The 23,951-nt window shown below is 57.2% G+C and overlaps 1 protein-coding gene across 3 annotated transcripts; it reads left to right on the top strand.

Annotated features, from left to right (window-relative positions):
- The first annotated feature begins 6,732 nt into the window (after positions 1-6,732).
- Positions 6,733-23,208, top strand: KCTD15 (potassium channel tetramerization domain containing 15). Of its 3 annotated transcripts, XM_059999101.1 has the most exons (6): positions 6,733-6,883; positions 8,523-8,618; positions 10,181-10,273; positions 10,924-11,099; positions 15,991-16,135; positions 18,790-19,342. In XM_059999101.1, the coding sequence occupies exons 3-6, from the start codon at positions 10,208-10,210 to the stop codon at positions 19,258-19,260; spliced, it is 858 nt and encodes a 285-aa protein (XP_059855084.1). In that variant the 5' UTR covers positions 6,733-6,883; positions 8,523-8,618; positions 10,181-10,207; the 3' UTR covers positions 19,261-19,342. The 3 variants fall into 3 exon arrangements, with proteins under 3 accessions (XP_059855084.1, XP_059855085.1, XP_059855083.1); XM_059999100.1 differs by lacking the exons at positions 6,733-6,883; positions 8,523-8,618 and adding an exon at positions 20,220-23,208 and having other exon boundaries at positions 10,196-10,273; positions 18,790-19,095; XM_059999102.1 differs by lacking the exons at positions 6,733-6,883; positions 8,523-8,618 and having other exon boundaries at positions 10,193-10,273; positions 10,890-11,099.
- Positions 23,209-23,951: the final 743 nt, after the last annotated feature.

Genomic DNA, 23,951 nt, shown 5'->3' with positions numbered 1-23,951 from the left:
GGATTAGTATGAGTAGTTTGATGCCATAGTTTAAAAACCATGTGCACATGTGCATGTTTGCACACCTGCTTGGACGGTGTGCACACGACGTGTCTGTGGTTCTATGAGGCTCCATGTGTATCTGCGCCTGTGCAACACTATGTGTGTGTGCGTGTCCCTTTGTGTTTGCCACTTGCATGTGATCGTGTGTGTACCTGCGTATCCGTGTGTGTGTCTCTGTGGCTGTATGTGTCTGTGACTGTGTTTGTGTGTCCTTGAGTGTGTGTACGTGTGTGCATATCTGTGCTAGTCTATGTAATTGTGTCTCTGTGTGTGTACGTGAACAGGAAGACGAATGGCTGGACAAACACCAAATTACTGACTCAATGCTCTCGGGGAAGGAGAAACCAATTTTCGTTTCTCCTTTGTACATCTCACTGTGTGTGTGTGTGTGTGTGTGTGTGTGTGTGTGTGTTTCACAATGATCATGCAGTGTTTACTGAAACTTAAAATTACTTTTAAAAAGACAGTAAAGAGTTTCACAGTTTGAAAAATGAGAAGAATTTATCAGCAGACCCTTGTTGGCCTCTGGGGCTCCTCTTTGCCCCCTGGGTCCCAACCTGTGATTCCATCCACCCCCAAGCGCCCTGAGCTCAGAGGAGCCTGAGGATACTTCCTAGCCCCACCCCAGAGGCATGGCCCACAGCAAGCATGAGATTTCTCTGAAGTTTTGTGTTTTATCTTTAAATGTTAGGCAACTTTTACATTCTCCCCTTTAACGTATACATGTTTGTCTTAATTATACAATCACAAGGTTTCAACCCCCAAATCTTGGAGTCAAGGGGCCTCCATCCCTCTCATCTTCCCCAGCTTCTGTGTGTCTCCTGTAGGTGGGTGTTGGGCCAACAGCACCCGGAGTAGGATCCGGAGGTGTAACTACAGCCCCACCAGAGATTCTAGGAAGGTCAGTTGGAAGCAAGCAACCATCACCCTTCCAAGAGCTCTCACACCGGCCTGAGCCGAGTTCTCTGCACCTGCTCTCACCGTGAATCCTCCCAGCGAGGGCATTAGCTCCTCGTCATTACTATTCTCACGTTACATGGGAGGATAGTGGGACTCTGCGAGATGAAACCCAAGGTCACCCAGTTGTACTCAGACTTCCAAGTTCATGCCACGCATAGACGGTCTCCCTAAAGCCTAGGCCCAAGGCAAATGAATTGCCTGTGACATGGAAGAGGGTCAGTGTACGGACCTTTGGCCAGAGGAAGGAGCCCTGGGCAGGGTTGATGACTGATCAAAGGCTGCCTCACTGTCTCAACTCTTGCTCTCCCTCAGGCCCATGTAAATGCATCTGCAGGGCCCCCAGTCCTGTGACCCCGGGGCCACTTTGATGGTCACCTGGAGCCAGAGTGGCAGCCACACAGTCATTTAGGGACAGGACTTGGTATTGAAGGGTGTCCTCCCAGGGATCCGAGCCAGCCTGACATTGATTGAGAGACCTGGAGGACCCTAGAGAGGGCCTCACTGGCCCCCAGCAACTGCAATAGCCTCACCTTTCTGGAATTCTTTTCTGTGTGTTGCATGGGGAGAGCAGCACGTGTTGATTGCCCTGATGAACGCCAGGTGCTTTTGCAGGGAACAGCCTCGTCTCCATACCTTGAAGGGCTGCTGGGAGGACCTTGGGACTTCACTGATGCAGCTCGAGAGAAGGAGCCCTGAGAAGAAGCCAGAGGTGAGGAGGTCAGAGGGCCTGGGGTCAGTGGCCTGGCTTGGTTGCCTGAGGGCAGCCCTACTCTGCCAGGTCAGGGGTCTCCTGGGGCCCTAGAAGGACCTGGAGCATCATCTCTGTTGCAGCCTCTCTGGAGGTGCCCTTTGGGGTTTGGGGACCCTTTCCTGTTCAGCTTCTACCTTCCTTCCAGCTCAGGGTTCTGGTCAACAGCTCTTCACCTTTGGGGCCCCCAGCACAAAGCCCATCCTCTCCTCCTTCCCCCAAGGCAGATCCTGACTGTGCCCAGGGTCTACCTTCCACCCCACGGCCCAGGGCAGCAACCCCAGCCCCTCACAGGCCAGGGCTAGACCTGATTGGTCCACGCTTTCCCCGGGACTGGCTTGCCAGTTGGCCAGTGGTGTGCCAAAGAGGGCTGTGAGGGCCACTGGATCACTTCCCTGGTCTCCACGCATGTCCAGGGAGATAGCAAGGTTTGAGCTACAATATCTTGAGACCAGAGAGGACCTGGCGTAAGGACAGGAGAACATGCAGAGGGTGGCAGGGGAAAGTGGAGAGAGCCTGGGTCCTTGAATCCTCCGCTGAGTCTCTGAATGGACTCCAGGACCACTCTGCCTCCCACGTGCCATCATGCAAAAGAATCCACCTTCCTTATCGTGAAGCCCATTGTGAGGTAGGTTTTCTTACTTGCGCCCAACTCACACAGACTCTGAAAATCTGGTAAACGTGCTGAAACTTCTCTTGGGAAGAAGGCTCAGATGCAGAATATTGATCAAGTTGGAGGAGGGGGCCCTGGTCCCCCAGAGGTCATCCCCAGGCCACCACCATGTTAGGATTCCTGGTCAGGAGATCTCAGTCTTGTCTCATCGCTGTCACCCTGATGCTGGCTGCCGGGGAGGGCAGGTTCGTTTGGTTCTGAGCAGCATACCTGGGCTGCAGGCAGAAGGCAAGAAGGAGGGGGTGGTCTGTAGCCCCTGGAGACAGGCCCTGCTTTCCCTCCCATCAGAAACCAGAAATCCCACTGAGCATAGTGCTGGGGACTGAGCAGAGCTCCGTGAGAGCCGGCTGGTCTTGTTTTATTAACTTCAAGGACAGGCAGTTGGCCCCCACCTGCCATCCCTCAGTCAGGTTTGGACCGCTGCTCTCCAGGGAGCCGGTCACCTGGCTGACAGTCAGGAGGCCCTGTTTGCAGGGCGCGGCGCTAACAGTCCCCCTTTAGTTTCCAGATTCACTGGGGCCCTACAGGGAAGACTGGGGGATTCCTGGAATGGAGGCAGAGGCCAAGCGGATGTCAGACTGTGATCTCTGGGCCAGGCTGGCTCTGTCCTAGCCTGGTCAGGGGCCATCTCTGCCCACCAGGAGGTGGGCGCAGACCTGGGAGGGCCTGGCTTTCACCCCAGCGAGCCTGGGGGTGGCGGAGCAGACAGCCCTAACACCCCAGCCTCTCCCCATCCCCCTACCCTCACACTCTCCCCTCTCGGAGGGCAGCAGCTGTGTCTCAGTCTGTACATCTGCTATCTGGTCACAGACTTCCTGAGAAGGTTGAGTTCAGCAGACTTTGGGACCTCATCTTCTTACTAAGGTCTTGATCTTAAAATATAGTCTGCACACAGCAACAGCAAAATACAAAGTCACACTGGAAGTCGCTTTGAAACATCCGGAGACTGAGGTCTTGTCCACAACACCTTGATGCAGGGCCTGACCCACATCGGCTTCATGTGAGCCCATGCAGAGCAGCCTCAAAGCAAGCTCAGGTTGGAACCCACTTTTTAAAATACGTGAACCATAACTGCTCAAGTGCTCGTCAAATCTACTGACGAAGCAAGTTCCATTCTGATTAGACTCACATCCCATTTCATCTCTTGGACTATAGTAATGAAACAAGATGTATTTCATAAGATGTTTCAGTATGTTTTCAGTCCTAATTATACATCTTCAATTAAAAAAAACAAAACCTCACCACTGCACTATATACCACAGATCATTAAATGCCTATCACAGCCCACGTCCAAGTCTCTCAATGTAAAAGATGGTTGGCATTTAGCCGGGAACTTTTAAAACACTTGAGAATAAATTATGGCCCAAACTTACTCTTCTTAATGACACGTAAAAAGTTCAGCTCTTTAATAAAAGGATTCAGGAATATGAAAACAAAGTTCCCAGCAATATTAAGGAAATAAAGGTCTTTCAAAATGGTCAGTTCTTGTTTCAATTAAATTGTGCATTTTTAATATAGTTGGTATAAAGTGAAACGCTTAAAAAAACATCGAGGAATTTAAAATGAAATGGAACATCGTCTTTGCAGGGTCACCAGTACCACAGTGAGATTTGTCTCTTAAACAATGACACTTAGTATCTCTGTAGTTCCATGAATACTTTTGAAGTGTCATATTAAAACCAATCTCATGGCCTTGAGGCAAAGAGAAGCAATTAGTCTTGGAGTTGTGAATAAATAAAAATCCATTTATACACCCGTCCTTGACATGTACCTTGCAAATCTTAGAAACTTCATCTAGTGGGAAAAGAAATGTTAAGTCATGAATACCAATACTAATCACAGCGCCACGTGGCTTCCTAAAACAGTTTAGTTCATACCCATCTAAGTATTAATTTATATGTATATATTCATCCGTATTGAACACAAAACAAAGAAGCTCCAGCAGGCACCTAGCGGGCGAGGGGAGAGGGGTGAGGGGCGATGGGGTCACGGGGGTGGCCCCATGACAGGCAAGTTTTCAGTGGGTCTCTGCTCAAATGGGAGCCTGGAGCACTCTTCCTCATGCCTCCCTCTTCCCCGCCCCCACCCCCAAGCACTCCAAGGCTTGAGAAGGGGGAAGTTTCTTTCCCTGAAGAAGTTTGGGGTATCCACACACGCCTTTCTCCATGTGTGATCCCAGCCAGCATTTAAGGGAGGACACAGGAGATCAAAGTATTTGGATACTTGTTTCACTTCTTATTTGGGCCCGTCCCTCCAGCAGTGCCGGGTGGGGTGGGTGTAGATGGGAGCTTTGCTGCTCCTTGGCCTTGCGTAGCTCTGGAGAGACTGGGGCAGTCACCAAGGAGCAAAGCAGATCTGCTGGGCCTGGCCGAGATGTAGAGAGCGGACAGTGGTGCTGTCAGGCCCGAGCTGGGAGCCAAAAGCCCGGGGGCGCCAGGGCGTGGGGAGCTGAGTGGGCAGCCCATGGGCCGTGCGGGAGCCGCTGCACAGATCCCTGACCTACTTCCAGGGCCCCTTTCTCTTCAAGGAGCAGCTAAGAATCCATAAATTAAGGAAATTAACTGATGGGGCCTGCGGCATCTTTGTAAGCTATTTAAATCTATAAATTAACAACATCTTCTGCATATATCAAGTAATTGAACTAACTGCAGGGATGTAACTCTAATGAGAAAATTTCCCCCTTCTCCTGTAGTTCGAGCTCTAAAGTAAATAAATAAATAAAACCTTCCCTTAGGAGGAACGTTTCTCCTTATTCCCGCGTGGAGAAGTTACAGTACGGCGGTGCGGGCCCTCTTTCCACGCGCGAGGTCTCCTGGTCAAGGGAGGCAGGCCCCCCACCTTGTCCTCTATTCACCAGCGCCCCTCCCGTGAGTGAAGCCGCTAGAGGGCGTCCAGGTCCGGCTGGAGCTCGGGGTGGGGGCCCCCGCGCCGTCCCCGGCCGGAGCGCACCGGTCCTCCAGCTCGAGCCTGGCTCTGGCCCGGGCGTCCCCGCAGCCGGACGGGGGCGCAGTGCAGGCCGGGCGCAGTGCACCGGAGGCTCCGCGCTCCGTTTCCTAGGAGCCGGGAAATGGTCCAGGAGGAGGAGGGGGGACGGGCGGGGCGCAAGGGAAACAGGAGAAAGAGGAAGGGGAGGAGGAGGTAGAAGAGGAGGAGGAAGGGGCAGCCGACTCGAGGACCAGGAGGGACGCCCCGGGCGCAGGCCTCAGCGCCGCGGGGAGTCTTGGCGGTAGACGTCTCCATTCGCGCCGCGCGCGTAAAGGAAATGGCGCGTCTGGCGGCGGGGGGCCGGCCGGGCGCCCGCCGTGCGCCCCTCCCCCGCGGTGGCCGACCGCGTGTCCGCAGACGTCACGGGCGGCGCTGCTCCCCGGTAGAGGGGCAGCCGGGGCAGAGACCCGGGGAGGAAGGCCAGGGAGGGGGAGGGGCGGCACCGGCCCCCGGCTCCTCTGCAGCCCCGGCCGACTCGCAGCCCAGTTTCTTCCCAAGTCCCGCCCCTACCCTCGGGCGCCGCGGCGGCGGCTGCTCTCCTCTTTGTAACCGAGGAGTCAAGAAATGTGAGAAACGTGCCCTGTGTTACTTATTTGGGAGCCGAAAATTTATGCCCAGCTGAAAGCGCCCGGGGAAATATTACATCAGATGAAATGACAATGATTAAAATCAGCTTCTCCCCCGCCCCCTCCCGAGCCCGGAGGAGGCCCGGGCGCCGCGTGGCTGGCCGGCGGGGGGCGGGGGGCTGGGCGGCGGAGGGCGCGGGGGCCTGGGCGCATCGCTCCCGGGAGGGTCCTGGCGGAGGCCCCGGCGGGAAGGCGCGGACTCCGGGGGAGGCGGGTGGTGATCGCCCGGCTGAAGGAAGGGAAACGGCGCGTTTTTGTCGCCAAGCGCGGCAGGCGCGGGCGCGCGGAGCTAATTGCGACTCTAATCCTCTGCCCCGCGGCGCAGCCGAGCCCCGAGCCAGGAGTCGCCGCGCGCTCCCGCTCGCGCTCGCAGCGCTGGGTAATTTGGAGCCGGATCGCTGCCCTTTGCGTCCGGGCTCGGCCGCGACGGGACGCGGGCTACGGGCTAAGGTGGGGGGCTGGCTTTCTCGCCAGCAATCGGGGAAGGCCGCTGGAGAGAGAGGAGGGAGGAGAGGAGGTGGGAGCGGCGGGAGGGCAGCCGGAGAGCGGCGCGAAGAGGAGGCGGCGGCGGCGGCGGCGGCGGCGGCCGCGAGGAGGGGAGGAGGCGAGGGGAGGGCGGGGAGGGGAGGCCCCGGCGCGCCGCGCCGCGAGGGGCCGCGCGAAGCGGGGGCCGGGGCGGGAGGGGTGGGTGGGGGGAGGGTTGGGGGCGAGAGAGAAAGTAACTCCAGGACGAGACCGGAGCGACCCGCGCAGCAAGCAGAGGCGACGAGGCTGCGCCCGGCGCCCGAGACCAGCGGCTGCGCGGGGCGGGGGCTGCGCCCGAGTCCGATCCGCCGCTCCGGCTCCGAGGTAAGCCTCGCGCGGGCGGCCACCGCTCAGCGACGCGCACCCCTGTCCCTAAAGTGGCTGCGATACCCAGAAAGTCGCCCGGCCGTGATTCGGACGTGGGAGGGGCGGCTGCTTTGTCCCGGTGCAGGGCGGCGGGGGCTGGCGGCACGGGGGCACCCAGCACAAAGGCCTGGTGCGGGAGGGGGGGACTGCCCACGTGGGCCGGCCCTGGCCCCGGGTGGACCCTCCCCACGCGGGCGGGCACCTAGCTTCCTGCCGCACGGGGAGGTGGGGGTGAGGGGGTGTTCACGTCCCGGCACTCGGGCCTCAGTGCCGGGCCGAGCGCCCTGCAGGGCCGGCGTGTTTCCGGGGTCAGAACCTGGCTCACGCAGCCGGGGCTTCGGCTGACTGGGCCCGGCTTGGTGTCCAAATCAGAGAGAGAAAAAGTCTCCAACGGGACAGATGTGTGTCCTCTGACGCCCACCCGCGAGTCCGAAACGAGCGGGAGGGGCTGGCGGTCTGGTGGTCGTCCCAAGCGCGCGGGGTCTGGAGCCCCAGGCGGGCCGCGCGGAGACGCGATCGCCGCCTCCGGATCCCCGATTCCCGCCGGTACCCCCTGACCTGGACGCGCGCACCGGCACACTCTCAAACAGCCCCCCTCCCCCGTAGCTGGAGCGCGTTTCAGTCCTCCCGCGCCCCCCACCTCCGGCTGCAGAAAGATCAGCTTCAAGTTTTCACTCTGCGTCTCAAGTGTGCATGAAGGAATTTAAGTGCACGAGTGAATAACAGCATTAGTTTCAATTAATTTTTTTTTAAATCCCGGCAACAATAAACTTTGAGAACAAAAGCGCTTTTACGTCCTTAATTAGGCGAGCTTCCCATCTGTGGTCTCTAAGTATCTGCCTCTTGATTTAACTTTGTCTTCCGCCCCGCCCGTGCCGCACACCCTCGCGGTCCTGCAAGGCGCTCTGGGTGCCGCGGCCACCGCCGCCCGCGGCGCCGCCGGCCTGCACCCAGCCGGCTCCGGCCGCCCCGAACGAAGTTCACACCGGCCGGCGGGCTCCGCGGCCGGGCTGGCGCGCGCCAGGTGGCCCGCCTGCCTCCCTTCCGGCCCGCCCCCTGGACGATTCTGCAGGCCCCTGGCCCTCTTGCCCGGGGCTGGCGCCCTGGGCGCAGACCTGAAGGGAGTTCTCGAGCCGCCTTCTGTTTACCTTTTATGGTTAAAATAACAGCTTAGCAAAGAAGCGACTTCACGAAGAAGCGATTTAGTGAAATCGTCTCAAGCTGCCGCAGCTCAGCCAGTTTAATCACCCCCAGAGAGCTGAACAACTGCGAGCACAATAGGACACAAAATCATTTTGTGTGTAAATGAGCGTGGCATTCTGCTCGCTTCCCTCTGCTCGGGCGGGCGGGGCTCGGTGGCGGGCGGGCGCGGGACCCCGGGCTCCCGCCGCAGCTTGGAGAAGCGGGTCAGTACCCAGCCGGTTTGGAAACCCGCGGGCCGTGCAGCACACGACCGCCGAGGCCCCTGCAACAGGCGGTTTGGCTGAGCCTCGGGAGGGGCGTGGCGAGCTGGGGCTGGTCGTGGGTTTGATGCTGGTGCTGGCGGAATGAACTTGTGTCTCTTCCTGCACCCACTTTATGCTTCTGACCTTGGCAGTGATCTCGGGGAAAGGGTCGTTGTCCAGCACAGATGCGTTTGTCGGAGGGAGCAGTGGAGGTTCGCGGCAAGGCGTACAGCCTGGGGCTTCCAATGGTGAGTTTCTGGTGTGCCATGAACATCAGGTGGTGCCTGCGATGGAAAAGTCTGGGTGAGAACACGATCGAGCAGCTTTTGTGATGGGTACTTGGTGTTAAATGTCACTTCTGAGTAGTGTCCTGGCAGTAGGGCCGGCATTGTGCAGTCTGCTTTGATAGACGTTCCGTCGGAATTCCTTCCAGCACAGTTTATCCTCAGTGTGGCTTTCCTTCTGACTCCTCCCCAGCAGAGCCTCCCAGGGCAGGATAGCCCATTCCTGAGATATGTTTTGGTTTCTCAGAACTTCCTTGAGATAAGTGACCTGGTTTTCTTTTTGAAGCTTGCGGGAACTCAGGAATGCCCAAAGCAGCAGACCCTGGACAGCTAGAAGTTAAACATGACTGTCTGCTAATAGCCACCCCCCACCGGTTTCCTGTCAGAGGACTTGCCAGGACACCGAGGGCAGGACAAATCCTGGGAGAGTGGCCCGGCTTAAATCTGCAGGATTTGATTCTCATTGGACCTTGGTTCATGTGTTAAAACTGGATGTTGAATTTCAAGGCACAAAGTCAATCCTTGAGAGAGGTTCGGGTTAAACCTGCAACGGATAAGTCCAGGTTTAGGTATATGGAAGCCAGTGGGGGCGGGGGGGTGATAGTCACTGTGCACGTCTCCCCCAGCCCCGGGTCAGTGGAAGGGGTCTGCTTAAACCTGCTCTCCTCCAGCTCTCCTGCATGGGGCCTGCAAGTGTTCTCAGACAGCTTCTAGAGACTGTGGGACAGGCTTATTTCAGGTGGTTGCGGCTGAGAGGAGAGGCAGGAGAGAGTGTTCATTAGCTGAGCTGCTGTCTCCTTCTGGCCAGCTTTCTCTAATGCCTTGGGGCTGTGATCCCAAAGGGATCTGGAATATATTAGGCACAGACAAGACCATTCCCGGGGTCTGGGGAGAAACTGCAGAGGTGCAGGCTGGGCAAACAAAGAGAAGTTTTCTTCTCTAAGGAGCCACAGGGGGAGCGGTGGCTTCCTAAGTGACTTTCGCTCTTCCCTGGCTTCTCTGTGTCCAGCCAGTTGCAAACTGCATCTTAACACTGCAGAGATGGTGTTCAAAGAGGTCCTGGGGCTCCGAAGCCCATGGAGGGTGGGGGGGGATCCTCTCTGAGCTGTGGTTCCCAGGGTTCTCTCTGAAGTAAGAGGAGACATGCTTGGTAACGTGTCTCAAAACCAAAATACCAAGAAAATCAGATTTGTTCTGAAACATTTTGGGGGCAATAATGGTGAGCATATGTTTCAGTACTGTCATTAGCTGAATTAGCAGACATGGAGCTGCCCTGAAAACACATGTGTGAGTGTGTGTGTGTGTGTGTGTGTGTGTGTGTGTGTGTGTGTGTGTAAGTAATCTCCTATGGCCCGGAGGCTTGCTTTGGGGTGTGGGGACAGGATAGTAGCGGGCAGTGTGGTAGGGCATGGGGTTCTGGGATGCATGTTCATAAAGGACGGTTGTAAGCATCTTTGACTGGGAGACACGGCGCCCAGGACCACTGAGGAGTAAGTCCTGTCTGGTTGTGTTGGTGCTTCCCACAGATACTCTGGGCAGCGATGGAAGCCTAGATGCCTCACCGCAAGGAGCGGCCGAGCGGGTCCTCGCTTCACGCCCACGGCAGCACTGGCCCCGCGGTGAGAGCCAGCAGGGTGGGCTGGGTCAAGGGCTGGTGTCCTCCTATTTGCCGTCTTCCCAAGCGCCAGCTCACTGGCTGCCCTTCCTCGCAGCTGCAGCCACAGCGCTGGCATTCAAGAGACGGCTGTTGACTGGCCGCACGATTATGTATTTTTTTGGGAAACAAAAATGCTCTTAATTTGATGTGAAATTTACTACATGTATAAAACTCAATGCCTTAGGTGCTGAGGAAGTCCCTAATTTAGAGGTGTCTCGTTACTGAGACAAACTTGCAAAAACCCCTGAATCCCAATTCACAAATTGGTGATTCGTTTGTCAGGGGATATTTCACATCTAACACAGAAGCCCACGACCTTTAATTAGAATTTTGCAGTTTGTTTTATGCCCCTGGAGGCTGACACCTTGAACAAAATTTTTTTTTTCTTGATTTCTTATTGCTAATAAGCATCTTTCTTTTTTCCCTCTGGTACTTTGAAGAAAATGATGCGAATACACTTAATTACAGTGGTGGCCACAATTTGTCAGCTGAATATGTGATCAGGCACAGGCAGAAGTGATCTGATTAGATCTGTGATCACATTGGCAGTAAAAGGAGCGCATAGCTCCGTCGTGGAGAAACCCTTGTTTTGTGCCTTGTTTCCATCTCCAGGAGGGAGGAAGCATGTCTCGGTTGTCTCTCACCCGGTCGCCTGTGTCTCCCCTGGCCGCCCAGGGGATCCCACTGCCAGCCCAGCTCACTAAGTCCAACGCGCCTGTGCACATCGACGTGGGCGGCCACATGTACACCAGCAGCCTGGCCACGCTCACCAAGTACCCTGACTCCAGGTAAGAGCCGAGCCCCTCATGGCACCGGGGCGTGCAGCGGTGACAGGCAGCATCTGTAGCCTGCTACCAGCCAACACGCAGGGCTCTCCAAGGCCCCCCTGCTCCTAGACCTGGGGAACTGGGGTTCAGGAAGCTGAGTGCCCCTGTCAATGGCCGCTTTGCACAGGGACTTGTGACCCTGAGCTGGTGGCATTGGTAGTGTTAGGGGGAGTTCCTGACTCACTGGCAGAGGCCACTTTTCAGAGCCAGCCCCGCCTGCAGCTGGCCAGCAGCTGGCTGGGGAACCTCATGTTCCTTCAGGTTACTCTTGAGTGAGACTCAAGCCCGGCCTTTGCAGGGGACCGTTCGTGAGCAATGCTGCGTACTTCTTGGCGTCATGCTGGGGAGAAATAGTCCATCCTGTTTCCGAGCCTAACCCTTGGGATAGAGCATAAGGGGAAGGGTGAGGGGCAGCTGCAATTTGTCCTCTTTGCCTGTTTGGGTGGCCACTGCTGGACCCTAAGGGGTAGCAGCAGGCTCCCTTGGATTTGGGGGGGTTGCAGCGACTGGCTAGGAATTCCGTGATGTTCGGGAGTATCCACAGCTGTGGACAAGCATGAGCCACATACCGCCATCAGCGGGCAAAGCGTCTCCGACCAGGACCCTCCCTGCAGGGAGCTTTACACTCCCCCCAGCTCCCCGGTGCTCCTGACTCCTGGACTCATCTGTGGGAGGCGCCGGGCACTGCTGACTCTCCTGCTTTTGCCTCTCAGGCATTTCTCTCCTAGAGGCAGACCTGGCTTCCGCCTGTAACAGCAGGGCTGGCCAGAGGTGGGACGGGTCTCTGAGCATCTCCTGGAGATGATGCCGCACGCTACTTGCTGAGCCGGGGACCGCTCGCTCCTGGTACAGTGAGGCGGCCACCACTGAGGGCTGGCGGCGGGAGGGCCACGGCTGCAGGGCATCACCTCTGTTTTAGACATTTAAAATAAAAAGAGGAGTTAATTAATCCCCCAGACACCGAGGGGGAGCGGCTCCGGGAAGCTTTCTGATCCGGCTGCCTCGTCGCCGGTGTGGCCGCGCAGAGCACGGAGGATTCATAGCGTGTGGAAGTGGCGGCTTTGGGAGCTCGTTGGAGGCCAGGGTGGCGCCCTCCAGGGGGGAGTGCTGGAGGTGGATGCGGTGTGTCGTTCATCGGGTGCAGGTGACGGTTGGAGCTTCGCTCCCTCAGCAGACAGAGGCTAGGCCTGGGGCGCTTGTGACCTGGGGGTCTCGGAGGGGCAGCATCCGGGAGGCCACGTCAGCCGTGTCGGCCTGGCGCTCTCTGGCAGAGCCCTGTCGAGGATGGGAGATGGATTCCACTTATTTAATTTCAATTTAGCCTTCTGCGGCATTCGCGCCTTGTTTGAGATAGATCATCCCTTAATCGGTCGACGACGTCTGTGAGTGAAATTCATGAAACCCTTGCCCACAACGTCTCTGAAGAGTGTTCCCTGAAATCAGACACTTGCCTTTCTGGAGTAATCATGGCCCAGGCCTGCGGGGAACGGCCTCCTCATTCTGTCTCCAGGCTGCTGCCTGGAACAGGGCGGGCAGGGGGTGGTCCTCCCCTCCCAGACCCACATCCCGTCCTCACCCATTGTCCTGCTCTGATGTGGGGCGGGCCATCTTGCTGGCCCGTGACCTTTGGGACCCGCGGGCCAGCAGGATGTGCCCAGAACGGGTGGCGGTCTGCATTCTTTCCTGGGGCCTCAGGATGGATCTGTTCTGCCTGGATGGCTTCCGGCTCACAGGAGAGCTGCTCCTCAGGCCTGAAGCTTGGGCCTAGAGGCCAGTGGAGGGTGGTGTGACCTGTAGGACAGTCAGGACAGTGGGTCAGGCCAGGCCTGAGAAGTGGGTTGGGCAGCTCTGCTGGCCAGAGCCCCTCAGATCTCTCTCATCCTTCTTTGAGTAAATTATTAAAATTAAAAAACTGTTTCTCACTAATTCTGGAAACAAAGGTCAATCCCTCATCCAGGGTCACCGACGTATAAGTCACCTGGAGATGGAGAATTGTGTTAAGGTCACCGGGGGTGGAGGGGGTTCTGGATGTCAGCAAAGTCCCACCCTGGGCAATGCCGGGAGCGCCCCCCAGCCCCTCAGGTCCCGGTGCCCACAGAGCTGTGCCTGGGCTCCTGGTTCTTGGCAAGGCAGGGAGCGCCAACGGGTCCTCGCCCAGAGCCGGCCCCGCCCAGCTGCCCGGGGCTGGGAGTGGACTCCTGTGTCTGCCAGCGCACTTGGAACGTCGTTTAGCTCCTGCCATGGCAGCCCCACGCTTGCGTTCATCCTCGCTGTGGGAAGCAACAAATTAAGATGTCCAGGAACTTTAGAACTAATAAAACCTGCCACTGAAACATGCAGGAAATTGGAGCCGAGGCTTAAAAAAAAAAAAGGAAGAAAGAAGAAAAAGAAAACAACCCCTATCAGCTGGGGTCAGAACCGGCCAGCTTATTCTGTGGAAGACTTCTGAAGTTGGTACCCCGAACCTGCAGTCTCCCTCAGAGAGTGGCCTGCGGTGGCAATGGACTCTTAAGACCACACACACACACACGTGTCGGGAGCTCCCTTTGAAGTGACTAACCTTCCCTCAAGCTGCTCCTGTCCTTGATAGCTTCAGACCCTGAGGGCATGAAAGGCCTTAGTCTGTGAAGAGACACCGAACCTGGAAAGACCTAGAACCAGCCAGTCCTGAAATAAGGCAGATTGAGAGCCTTCTAGCCTTGGACCCAGAAGACAACCTAGAACCCAGGAAGCCCTGGAATGTGGTGGATTGGGAGTCGTCTAGACCAGCAGGTCTGGAGCTTCACAGCCTGATGTCAGGAGGGTTTGCAACACAAGCAGCCGTGGGACATTGCTTGCTGCACAGAGCTTGAGCTCAGCCAGGGAGGGTGGAGAAAATTGCAGGGAGACTGAGGCTTCACACGTGCTGGCTCACCTGTGGAAATGGCTCTCACTTCTTCCTGCTGGTGCCACGTGGGGTCCCTCAGCAGTCTGCGGATGACTGCCCGTGGCACCTGGTGCCTCGCTCGGTCCTGTCTGTCTCCAGGGCTGCTGGGTGGCCCTTATTCTGATACCTGGACGCCCAAGCTCTGCTGAGGTCAGGTCTTGGGGAGTTTGAGGCCTGGAATAGGCCTTGGAGCCCACAGAGCTGTGCAGCGGGGCTGTGTTCTCCAGTATCATTGTCATCAGGCCTGGGGGTTGATGGGGCTCCATGGCCTTTGGAGCTCTGAGATGAGCTGTATGTGGGTGACCGCAGCACTGGTTCCACAGGCTCGGGCCTCTCCACACCTCCCCATGGGCTCTGGCCTGCTCATGCCCTTCTACGAGGCAGCCTTGCCCTTTATATGGCCCCGCTGGGCCATGTCCCCAGAGTGAGAACAGGTTAGTCACTCTACCCCTGGGCAGACCCTCCTGGCCAATGCCTGAAGTGTACCAGGCCACCAGAGCGGCTGGTGTCAATGGAAGGCCCCGAGAGAGGCTTTGGGTGCCGTGACCCCCCAGCTCATTGCCCTGGCACACAGTGGCAGGAGTGGGGCAGGGCCTGCGGAGGGGGCTGCTGAGGGAGAGGGGAGCCTTCCTGGGAGGCTTGTACAGGTTGGGCTGGAAGGCCTGGGGCCCAGGTCGGGGCCACCCTTCTCCCGGGCTGTGCAGGGTCCAGCTGGGGACATGTATGTGGCCCTGCCTGTCGGCCGAAGGATGTCTGGAGATGCTGCCCCTGGGGAGACGCCGCCGACCTCCCTGCGGTTCCCGAGTCAAGCTCTTGGCTGTCCCCACCCCTCTTCGGGGTATCCTAACTCTCCGCCCCGGGGCCCGGGGTCTGCAGGGGAAGTTAGCCAAACCAGAGCCTGCCGCCCTGGGAAGTGGGGAGGCCTGGTTCCTCCTCCCTGGAGTGGAGAGGGCCAGGCATCAGGGCGCCCCGAGAGCCTGCTGCAGGTCCTGTGCTTCTGTCAGAGCCACTGTCCTTCAGAAGGTGGGGTGCTGGGACCTGGCCTCCCCTCGCGGTCCCCTCCCCAGTGCGCACTCGCTGTAGCACACGTGCACGCATTGGAGCACGTGTGTGCGCTGTTCTGTGTGCATCCACGCTGGTATGTGTGTACACACTGGGGTGTGCGTGTGTGTGTGTGTGTGTGTGTGTGTGTGTACGTGCGTGCACTGTAGCTGCACACACACGTGCTGTCCCCGGTGCCTGCCTCTGTTCTCCCCTAGGGTTCCCTGAGCACAGAGCTGTGGGTGGTTCGTCTGTGAGTTTGTTGAGCATACGTAGCTGTGTCTCTGGTGGACCCGTGCTGCCTGGTGTGTCCCGCACCGGATGTGTCTGGGTCTGCCTGTGGTTTGTGTGTTGTGAGCGAGGGGACCATGTGACGCCGTGCCTGCTGCCCGGGTGTGTCCTGTCTGCTGCTCGTTCACGCAGGTTGGGGGAGGTGGATGTGTGTGACCCGGGAGCGTGGCAGCTGGTTTACATGTGTTCACTGGACGGGCGGCCGTGAGCTGGCGTGTCTGGTGGTCAGTGGGGGTTTTCTGGGCGGTTCTGTCCAGCAAGGGTTTGTGTGCGTGGGACGGGGTGGCTGTGTCTGTGTCTCGCTGTGGTTTTCCAGGCCTGTAGCCTGTGTCAGCGGGCAGGCGGGCGTACAGAGCCGGGTGTGCCTCTCTCTGGCTGTGGCTTGTGCGTGTAGGCGGGGCGTGTGCATGTGCTGGTTGCCGCGCTGGTGTCCCGGCTGCCGCTGGTGTGTGCAAACATCCTTTTCAGTCCTGGCGCAGCCCAGAGTCACCGTGTAAGGCCCCTCGCCCCTCCAGCAGGGCGAGCTCTAAGGAGTCGGGGTGGGGCAGGTGGACCCGCCCTTCCATCCCACATCTCCGCCCCCATCTCTCCCAGAATAAGCCGCCTCTTCAATGGCACCGAGCCCATCGTCCTGGACAGTTTGAAGCAACATTATTTCATCGACCGGGATGGGGAGATTTTCCGCTATGTCCTGAGCTTCCTGCGGACGTCGAAACTGCTGCTCCCAGATGACTTCAAGGTCAGTCCGCAGCTGGCAGCTGCGCGGCACACTGCCTGTGCGGTGGCGTTCCACAGGGTAGGCTGTGACTTCATAAATGGACCCACAGTTGTCACGGCAACCATAAAAACTTAAACGATGAAGCCGAGGGCTAAATCAGTTTTCCTAAACTAATTTTGTTTTCTCACATTTTTAGCTTATTTATCAGGGTGTAACAGCAGTTAAGCAGCGGCAGCGGCACTTACCCCGGTTTCATGTTTGTCGTGTTGAACGACTGTCGTGTGCCGGAGTTACAGGAGTTAGAGGTTCCCAGATCTGTTCCTCGTAGGCACTTGGCAGGGGGAAAACTGATCCAGTCCAAACACCCTTAAACAAAAGCTTGCCCCCAGGTCTCCGGGCGAGCCTGTCTGCGGCAGCCGACCTGGTTCTGAGAGTCCTGCCTCCGGTGCTGGGCCCCTCACGGCATGGGGATCCCGGAGGCAGGAAGCCCATGCCTGGGCTACCCCAGCTCCAACCAGCAAATGTCCTTCCTTTCTTTCTTCCTGCCAGCACCCAGAGGACCCCAGTGGCCCTGGGGCTGTTTCATCCCTCATTCAGTTCAGTTCCTGGGTGCCAACAGCCGAACTCCAGCTGAACATGCAGTGAAAGACAAGGCAGACATGGGTCCTGTCCCCATAGTGGTTACGGTCTAGTGGGAAGACAGACGATGAACCAAAAAACACTTGAATTCCACAGGGGCAAACACTTCAGAGAAGCAGAGAGCACTGTGAGAGGGAACCACGCGGAGAGCGGGCCCGGGTGGGTTTGGAGGCAAGGCTGTTTCTCTGGGTGATGGCGGAGGAACGGGGGCAGACAGGTGTGAGGGCCTTGGTGGGAAGCGGAGAGGGGAGGGCAAGGAGCTGGATGGGTGGCAGCCTGGGACCGTATGAACTGGGAAGGAAAGAGCAGGAAGGAAGGCTGCTGCTTGGTGTCAGGACCTTGGTGGCCGGCTCAGCATTCGGCTTTTTACCCTGAATGCAGTGGAAGGGTTGTGAGTAGGGCCATGACCGTCAGATCTGTTGTGTGGAAAAGGATATGCAGGGGAGCAGGAGGGTAGAGGCAGTGAAGGTGGAACAGAGTCGGTAGATCAGATTCACGCTTAGGAAGAAGATGCAGGAGCCACGGGTGTGGATGGAGAGGGTCGGGGGCTCTCGAGGGTGCCTCTGGCCTGCAGCTTGAGTCCTGAGTGGCTGTGTGGAGGCCCAGGGTAGAACAGGCTGTGGGGGAGTGGCACCGCACTCCTGTGTGGAAGAGCTGGTGGGGCACCCGGGGGAGATGTTCTGGGCTATGAGGAAGGAAGTGGGGTTGTTGGTTTGCAGACATCATTTCAAACCTTGCATGGATGAGAGCAAAGGCCCGGCATGGTGCCCTGAGGAACCCCTGTGGAGGGACAGGATGGGTTCTTTTAAATGTTTGAATTTTATTTTATTTATTTTTTATACAGCAGTTCTTATGAGTTACCTATTTTATACATATTAGTGTACACATGTCAATCCCAATTTCCCAATTCATCCCACCACCATCCTACCCCCCGCCACTTTCCCCCCTCGGTGTCCATACGTTTGTTCTCTACATCTGTGTCTCTATTTCTGCCCTGCAGACCGGTTCATCTGTACCATTTTTCTAGGTTCCACATACATGTGTTAATATACGATATTTGTTTTTCTCTTTCTGACTTACTTCACTCTGTAAGACAGTCTCTAGCTCCACAGGATGGGTTCTTGACTGATAACAGGCCTGGGGAGGCTTCCCCTGGGGTGACTCCGAAAGCTGGGGTCAGTCAGCAGGAGGAACGGACTTAGGGATAGTGGGGTGGGCCCGGCTTTGGGGGTTGGGCTTCCTTGACTCCCCCCCCAGGGGTCCTCAGGCTCACCAGCCGGACTTGAGCTGAGTGGTGTGGTCATGGGTCCTCAGCTACTCAGGGCTGGGGTGGGTGTGGGTGGACATGTGTTTGACCGGGGCAGTGGTCTGATCATCAGGGCCTGAGGGGTGGTTGGTGCGAGCCCGCCAGCCCGGGAGTGGGCTGCTGGTGAGAGGTGGGTGTCCCCCAGACACCTCCTCACACTGCCTGCAAGGGCAGGGGCCGACCTTGTCCTTTAAGCTTCACCCCGTCTTTGAGCTGGATGTTTACATCCATTTTATAGATGAGGAAACTGAGGCTCAGAGAAGGTCTGGTAGATAATGATGCCGAAAATCCAACCCAGACAGCTCTGTTTCGCCTCCCTGCCCCGCAGTGAGCTCCTCCAGGGCAGGTGAGGACGGGGCTGCCCCGTGCCTTGCTGACAAATCAGTAGGTTTCCAGGCGTCCGCACAGCCTCTGGCTCCTCTAACCTAGCCTCCGGGTCTATCCAGAGGCTTCTCTCTGCTTCAGGGGGATGAAGCCACCCCCAGTGCTTGGGACCAGATGGAAGAGCTCATGGGGTCTTGGGACAGGTGCACACCAGCCGCTGCCTGCATGGAGGCAACACCTTTTTGGGGGGCACACATTCAGCTGAGACTCGTTTTCCCCATCCCTACAATGGGGACAAACCATCCCAGACCACACTGTGCCCTGGGGGTGCGGGGTGTGAGGGGGGGCCCCCTGGAGCCGGCCCGGCACATCCCCACCACCCCCAGCCGTGTGTGCGTGCCCACAGGACTTCAGCCTGCTGTACGAGGAGGCGCGCTACTACCAGCTGCAACCCATGGTGCGCGAGCTGGAGCGCTGGCAGCAGGAGCAGGCGCAGCGGCGCCGCAGCCGGGCCTGCGACTGCCTGGTGGTGCGGGTCACGCCGGACCTGGGTGAGCGGATCGCGCTCAGCGGCGAGAAGGCTCTCATCGAGGAGGTCTTCCCCGAGACCGGGGACGTCATGTGCAACTCGGTCAACGCCGGCTGGAACCAGGACCCCACGCACGTCATCCGCTTCCCGCTCAACGGCTACTGCCGGCTCAACTCGGTGCAGGTGAGGGCTGGCCGGCCGCCGCCTCCCCCGTGCCTCGCCGACGCCCTCCGGCGGCAGAGGGAGATGGAGGGAGGCTCGGTCCCGGCAATGGCGAGGCCCTCCGTGCCGTCTTACAGAAAAGGCAACAATGTGTCGATGCATAATTTATGTCCCGCTCATAATTAAATGATGGCGCCTGGGGGATGGACTTAAAAAAATTGATCTATGCTTTTTTTTTTTTTCTTTCCCGAAAGGATGTTCTATAAAAATGGCCTAGAGTATTTTCAACAAAGTGTGCTTCATTTGACACCCAGAGTCTGACTTTGGATTCAAATTAAACCCAGGCAGTGGGAGCAGCAGGTCAGAGGCTGAGAGTGGCGGCGGCCTGGAGCCCCGCTACTCGTCATGCGGCCCGGGGCCACCAGCACCCAAACAGCTGCCCCGTGCGTGTTTGGACTGGCTTTCCCCAGATGGGTCTAAGAGCTGGGAAGCCCCACGTGGAGTGGAGGCCTATTTTCCATCAGCTCTTCCAGACCCAAGAGCAGACTCCTATTTCAGGCTTGGGGCAGAGTGGACTTTGTGGGGAAAATTCCACAAGCTGTCCGTCAGAACTTGCTAGGTGCAGGACCCAGGTGTCAGACACAGTGACCAGGCCCTGCCCTCACAGAGGCGCAAGCCCGCCCACGTGGACACGGAGACCTGCAGAGACTCAAACATCAGGAGGACGCCTCCTCTCCACCCCGAGCTCCCTTGAGCTGATGGGCCCCCAGGCATCAAACCATCTGGGACTCGCAGCTCAGGGAAGCAGGTGGCTGCCCAGAGGCTGGGGGCAGGGTCTCTATTACTGGGGCCTCAGTGAGGGAGGGGGACCTGGGACCATGTGTCTGGAGAGAGAGGGGCCCAATCGAGGCTGTGGACCCCTGAGGGCAGCAGGGTTTGGCTGTTTGAGGGGCCCTGGGGCCTGGCCGCCCCTGTCCCTTCTGTGGCTGCCCTGCTGGCTGTTCTGCAGGGACTTCTGTCAGGAAGCAAGACATGTCTTAACAGGAGAAGGTAGCTTGCCCTGGGCTCGTGCCCACTTGCCCACCAGGCAGGGCAGGCAGACTCTTACAGCTGGGCGGGACTGACCCCTGTTTCTTCCCCGGCAGGTCCTGGAGAGGCTGTTCCAGAGGGGTTTCAGCATGGCTGCGTCCTGCGGGGGTGGCGTGGACTCGTCCCAGTTCAGTGAATATGTGCTTTGCCGGGAGGAGCGGCGACCGCAGCCCACGCCCACTGCTGTCCGAATAAAGCAGGAGCCCCTGGACTAGGCCCTGCCTCAGTGCCCACCTGAGGCCTTTGGGCCCTGGGGACACCCCAGGGACCAGGAAACTGTGCTGGGGAGTTCTGCCTATGCCTGCTTAGCGGTGGCCGTGAGACTGAGGGTGGGGCTGGAGGGTCCAAAGCCTGCCCAGAGAGCCCCAAGGCCCCACGTGTCATGGCAACAGAATGTGGGATGCTGGAGGCATGTCCACTGAAGGACTGTTGATGTGACCCAAAGATGCCGAGGTGGGAGAACTCGGCCGCCAGTTGTCTGGGCCCCTCAGCTCCCGGTCCGGTCCTCGGGGCTCCGCGTGTGCCAAGACAGGGTCAGCAGAGGCCTCCCCAGTGCACGCCGAGGAGCTGTCCATCCTTCACCACACGGCAGACTCCAGTGGGTCTCCTTGCGTCAGAGATGGCTTATTTTTCTACAGTATTTAAGACGGAAGTAACTGTAAGTGCACAAGTCAGAGAGGCCGACAAGGACCAACGCTTCTTTATCTGGTGCTCAGCTCAGTCGGACGCGCAGCATGTCTGCATGGGGGGTGGAAGAGCTGCTGGACACTCGGGCCCAGGTGCCCGCAGAGCAGGGCTTGGAAACTTCTGGTTCCTGCTCTAGGAGCAGATGCAGGGATGGCAGTGCCACAGGGGCTGAAACTGGGCTCCCACGGGGTGGGGCTGCTGGGAGGAGGGTGGTACAGGTGGGGATGGATAGCTGTGGAGCCACTTGAGACCCTACCTTTGCTGCCACCTGGGGCACAGGCCACACTTGAGAGCCACCTGACCAACTAATGCCCAGGGCCTTCGATTCCTGTCTATGCGTGCGCACACCTGGGCTCCCATAGAAGTCATCTCCCCATCGGGACCAGCCACGGGGCCACACCACATCCTTACCTCAGGAATGGGCCCCACGGTGAAGGGGCCCATCTGTCAGCAGCATCCTCTGGGTCCCCAGCTCAGGAAGCCGTCCCCCACTCTGATTTTCCCACACTCATATGCACACTGAATTTTAATTAGACTGTTACACTAGCTTGCCAGTAAGACCCGGACAGAGTCATACCTTGGGTTCTTGGCCCCGGATTCCAACGAGGACTGCCTCTGAGGGGTCCTCACAGACCTGCTGCCTCTCAGATGACAGGCCCAAAGATGGATACCGCCTGCCTTGTCACACACAGTTCCCCTCCCCTCCCCTCCCCTCCCGAGATGGCTCTTTCCCAGGTTGGAGAAACCGCAGAGAACTGCTGGGTGGGCGGGGCGTCCTGGCCAGCACTGCCCCTTGTACGATGCCTGTAGACTTGTATATGACTCCTTTAATATTGTAAAGATGCTGATGTACAATTGTCGCGTGTTTGTGTAAACACATTATGTTCCTAGTTCATGCCATAAATGATGCTATAAAGCGAAAGACTGAGGCTCCATCCTGTGCAGAAGCGGCAGCCAGATTCCAGCATTCCGTGCTGTGCAGGGAGGTTTGGGGATGGGATTCCTCCCTCGGTTCCTTCAGTTCAGATGAGGAAGAACCAACAGCCGTAAGTGGGGGAGGGGCAGGAACAAGGGTCCTGAGCTTGCTGTCGTTAATTGCATTTGGGTGTTTCCTCACTGCTGTGCCTGTCCCCCCTGGGCGGCGCAGATTCGGAATTCTGATTCACAGCCCCTAACCAGATGCAGGCTGGGGAAAGGCAGACCCAAAGTGTCCAGGGACTTTTGAACCCAGTCTTCAATGTTCGTGATTTTTCCCTCCCTCTGGTTTTTGGTTGAGGTTGACGGCCTCTTTAGAGCGCCGCAGAGCAGTAGGAGAAGGTGGCAGGCGGTCCACGCATGGCTCAGGCCAGCCAGGGGACACGCAGCCCTTCGCATGAGGACAGGTCACCCTAGCTCAGCACAAGGCCTCGAGGCGTCTCTTTCCGAGGAGTTTGAATGTACTTACGCAGGCCTCCAATTTTAATGAGCCTTTTTGTATTTCTCCTCAAAGTCCTTATGTTCTAACCGACCAGGACCCTTTCCCATGCCAGTAAGGGCCACCAGCCTCTCCCTGCCTGGGGGACGGGCCACAGCCATGTGCTGTCTGAGGCCGCAGAGCAGTCGCCATCCCACTGTACAATCGAATTTGCTGGACAGACTTGCCAACCTTCTCCTTCGCTCAGCAACATGCCTACAGTTGGCACACGGGCATTTTGGCATCTGAGGTTGACGTCTGAGAGGAGGAGAAAGTGTTGTGTTTATTAGAAAGGAAGTCTTGTGGAAACAGCTCAGTGCCGTGTGTGTTTATGGATTTTTATAGTATGATAACCAGCATGGTTGCCGGTCGGTGGAGATTCCCTAACATTTTCAAGCAAACTATCATTTTGATTAAACCACTGTGCTAAAAAAAAAAAAAAAAAAGAGTAACTACCTTACTGAATGTTACTCTTATCTCCTTACTAATTAAGACAAACCAGGAAGTATGATTTAGGGAATTTCTAAATTTGTAGAGAAGTACCATGTTCCCAAAGTGATGCAAAAATTCTAAGATAGTCCCTATAAACAGTAAGTACAAACATCTTTATGCCTCCTGGAATGGATATGCTATATTGTAAGTAATCTCTTGATCAGTTGCCAGCGATATAAGTGTTACTTCTGCTCTTCATAAATTATTCTTGATTATAAGCAACTGGACAGATAGCTGTGCCAACACTTCCCTGTTCCCCACCAGACCTCTGCCCGTGCAGGAACTCTGCAAAGCTACAACAGGTGGCTTTGGCCACTGTCCTAATGACACGGAGCTCAGAGTCAGGTCACGACACTAATATCTTTTAAAAAGCTTTTTTTTTTTTTAATTTAAAGCTACCACTTGACTGTGTTCCGTAGAATAAATAAAGGATATTTTATGAATTATACACCCAGCTCTAGCGCTTCGTTTCTAATCCACCGAGGCAGCCGCAAGAAGGTGCTCTGGCTTGAGTGACTCTTAAGCCGCTGCTCCCCACACGTGGGACTTGGCTTGACCACTGAATAAGCACCTTGAGTAGCTCTAGTCCCAAATACTGAACCTTCCTGATCTAGGTGAGGAGTTGCCGTGGAGGGTTGGGCCCTTTTGCACTATATTCATTTTGTGCACGTGTATATGTAAACCAAACCACTAACACATTTGACAAAGGGGCAGAGAAGCATGGATGTGAGAACTGGCTCCGTTGAGCCCCTGACCAAGGTTGAGTCCAGCAGAGCCTAATTAGAGCACGGGGTTGGAGATTACCCTTCTTCCCATCCAGGAGGCAGACCTGCCAAGATGGCCCCATCCCATCAGGCCCTGGCCACCCTCCTGACTCCCCAGAGACAGGACGACAGCTGCAGGGGCCCTGCAGGACCCACAAGACTGGAGTTCCTCCTAAGTGGATGATGAGATGGAACGTTCAAATGCAGGAGCTGCCAGAGGATTTTCAGTTCGAGGCAGGGCACTTGGTTCAAGCCAATGGGGAGTTCTAGACAGAGCTGGAGGGCCAGCTCTTGGCTAGAGAGCACAGCTGCTGCCTTGAGCCTGATAGCTGGGCTGACGAGGGATGTTGTAAGAACTGTGATGTCGCAGTTTGATGGTCTCGACTTCTGTT

Source organism: Delphinus delphis, chromosome 20 (genome assembly GCF_949987515.2).
Source record: "Delphinus delphis chromosome 20, mDelDel1.2, whole genome shotgun sequence".
Taxonomy (NCBI): Eukaryota; Metazoa; Chordata; class Mammalia; order Artiodactyla; family Delphinidae; genus Delphinus; species Delphinus delphis.
Note: the sequence above shows the minus strand (reverse complement) of the source record. Positions and strands in the feature narration are given on the sequence as shown.

Excerpts from the sequence above, each read along its gene's own strand:
- KCTD15 (XM_059999101.1), top strand. The coding sequence starts at position 10,208 with ATGCCTCACCGCAAGGAGCGGCCGAGCGGGTCCTCGCTTCACGCCCAC. Across the intron at positions 11,100-15,990 it reads ACCAAGTACCCTGACTCCAG|AATAAGCCGCCTCTTCAATG; the intron begins GTAAGAGCCGAG and ends CATCTCTCCCAG. Across the intron at positions 16,136-18,789 it reads TGCTCCCAGATGACTTCAAG|GACTTCAGCCTGCTGTACGA; the intron begins GTCAGTCCGCAG and ends GCGTGCCCACAG.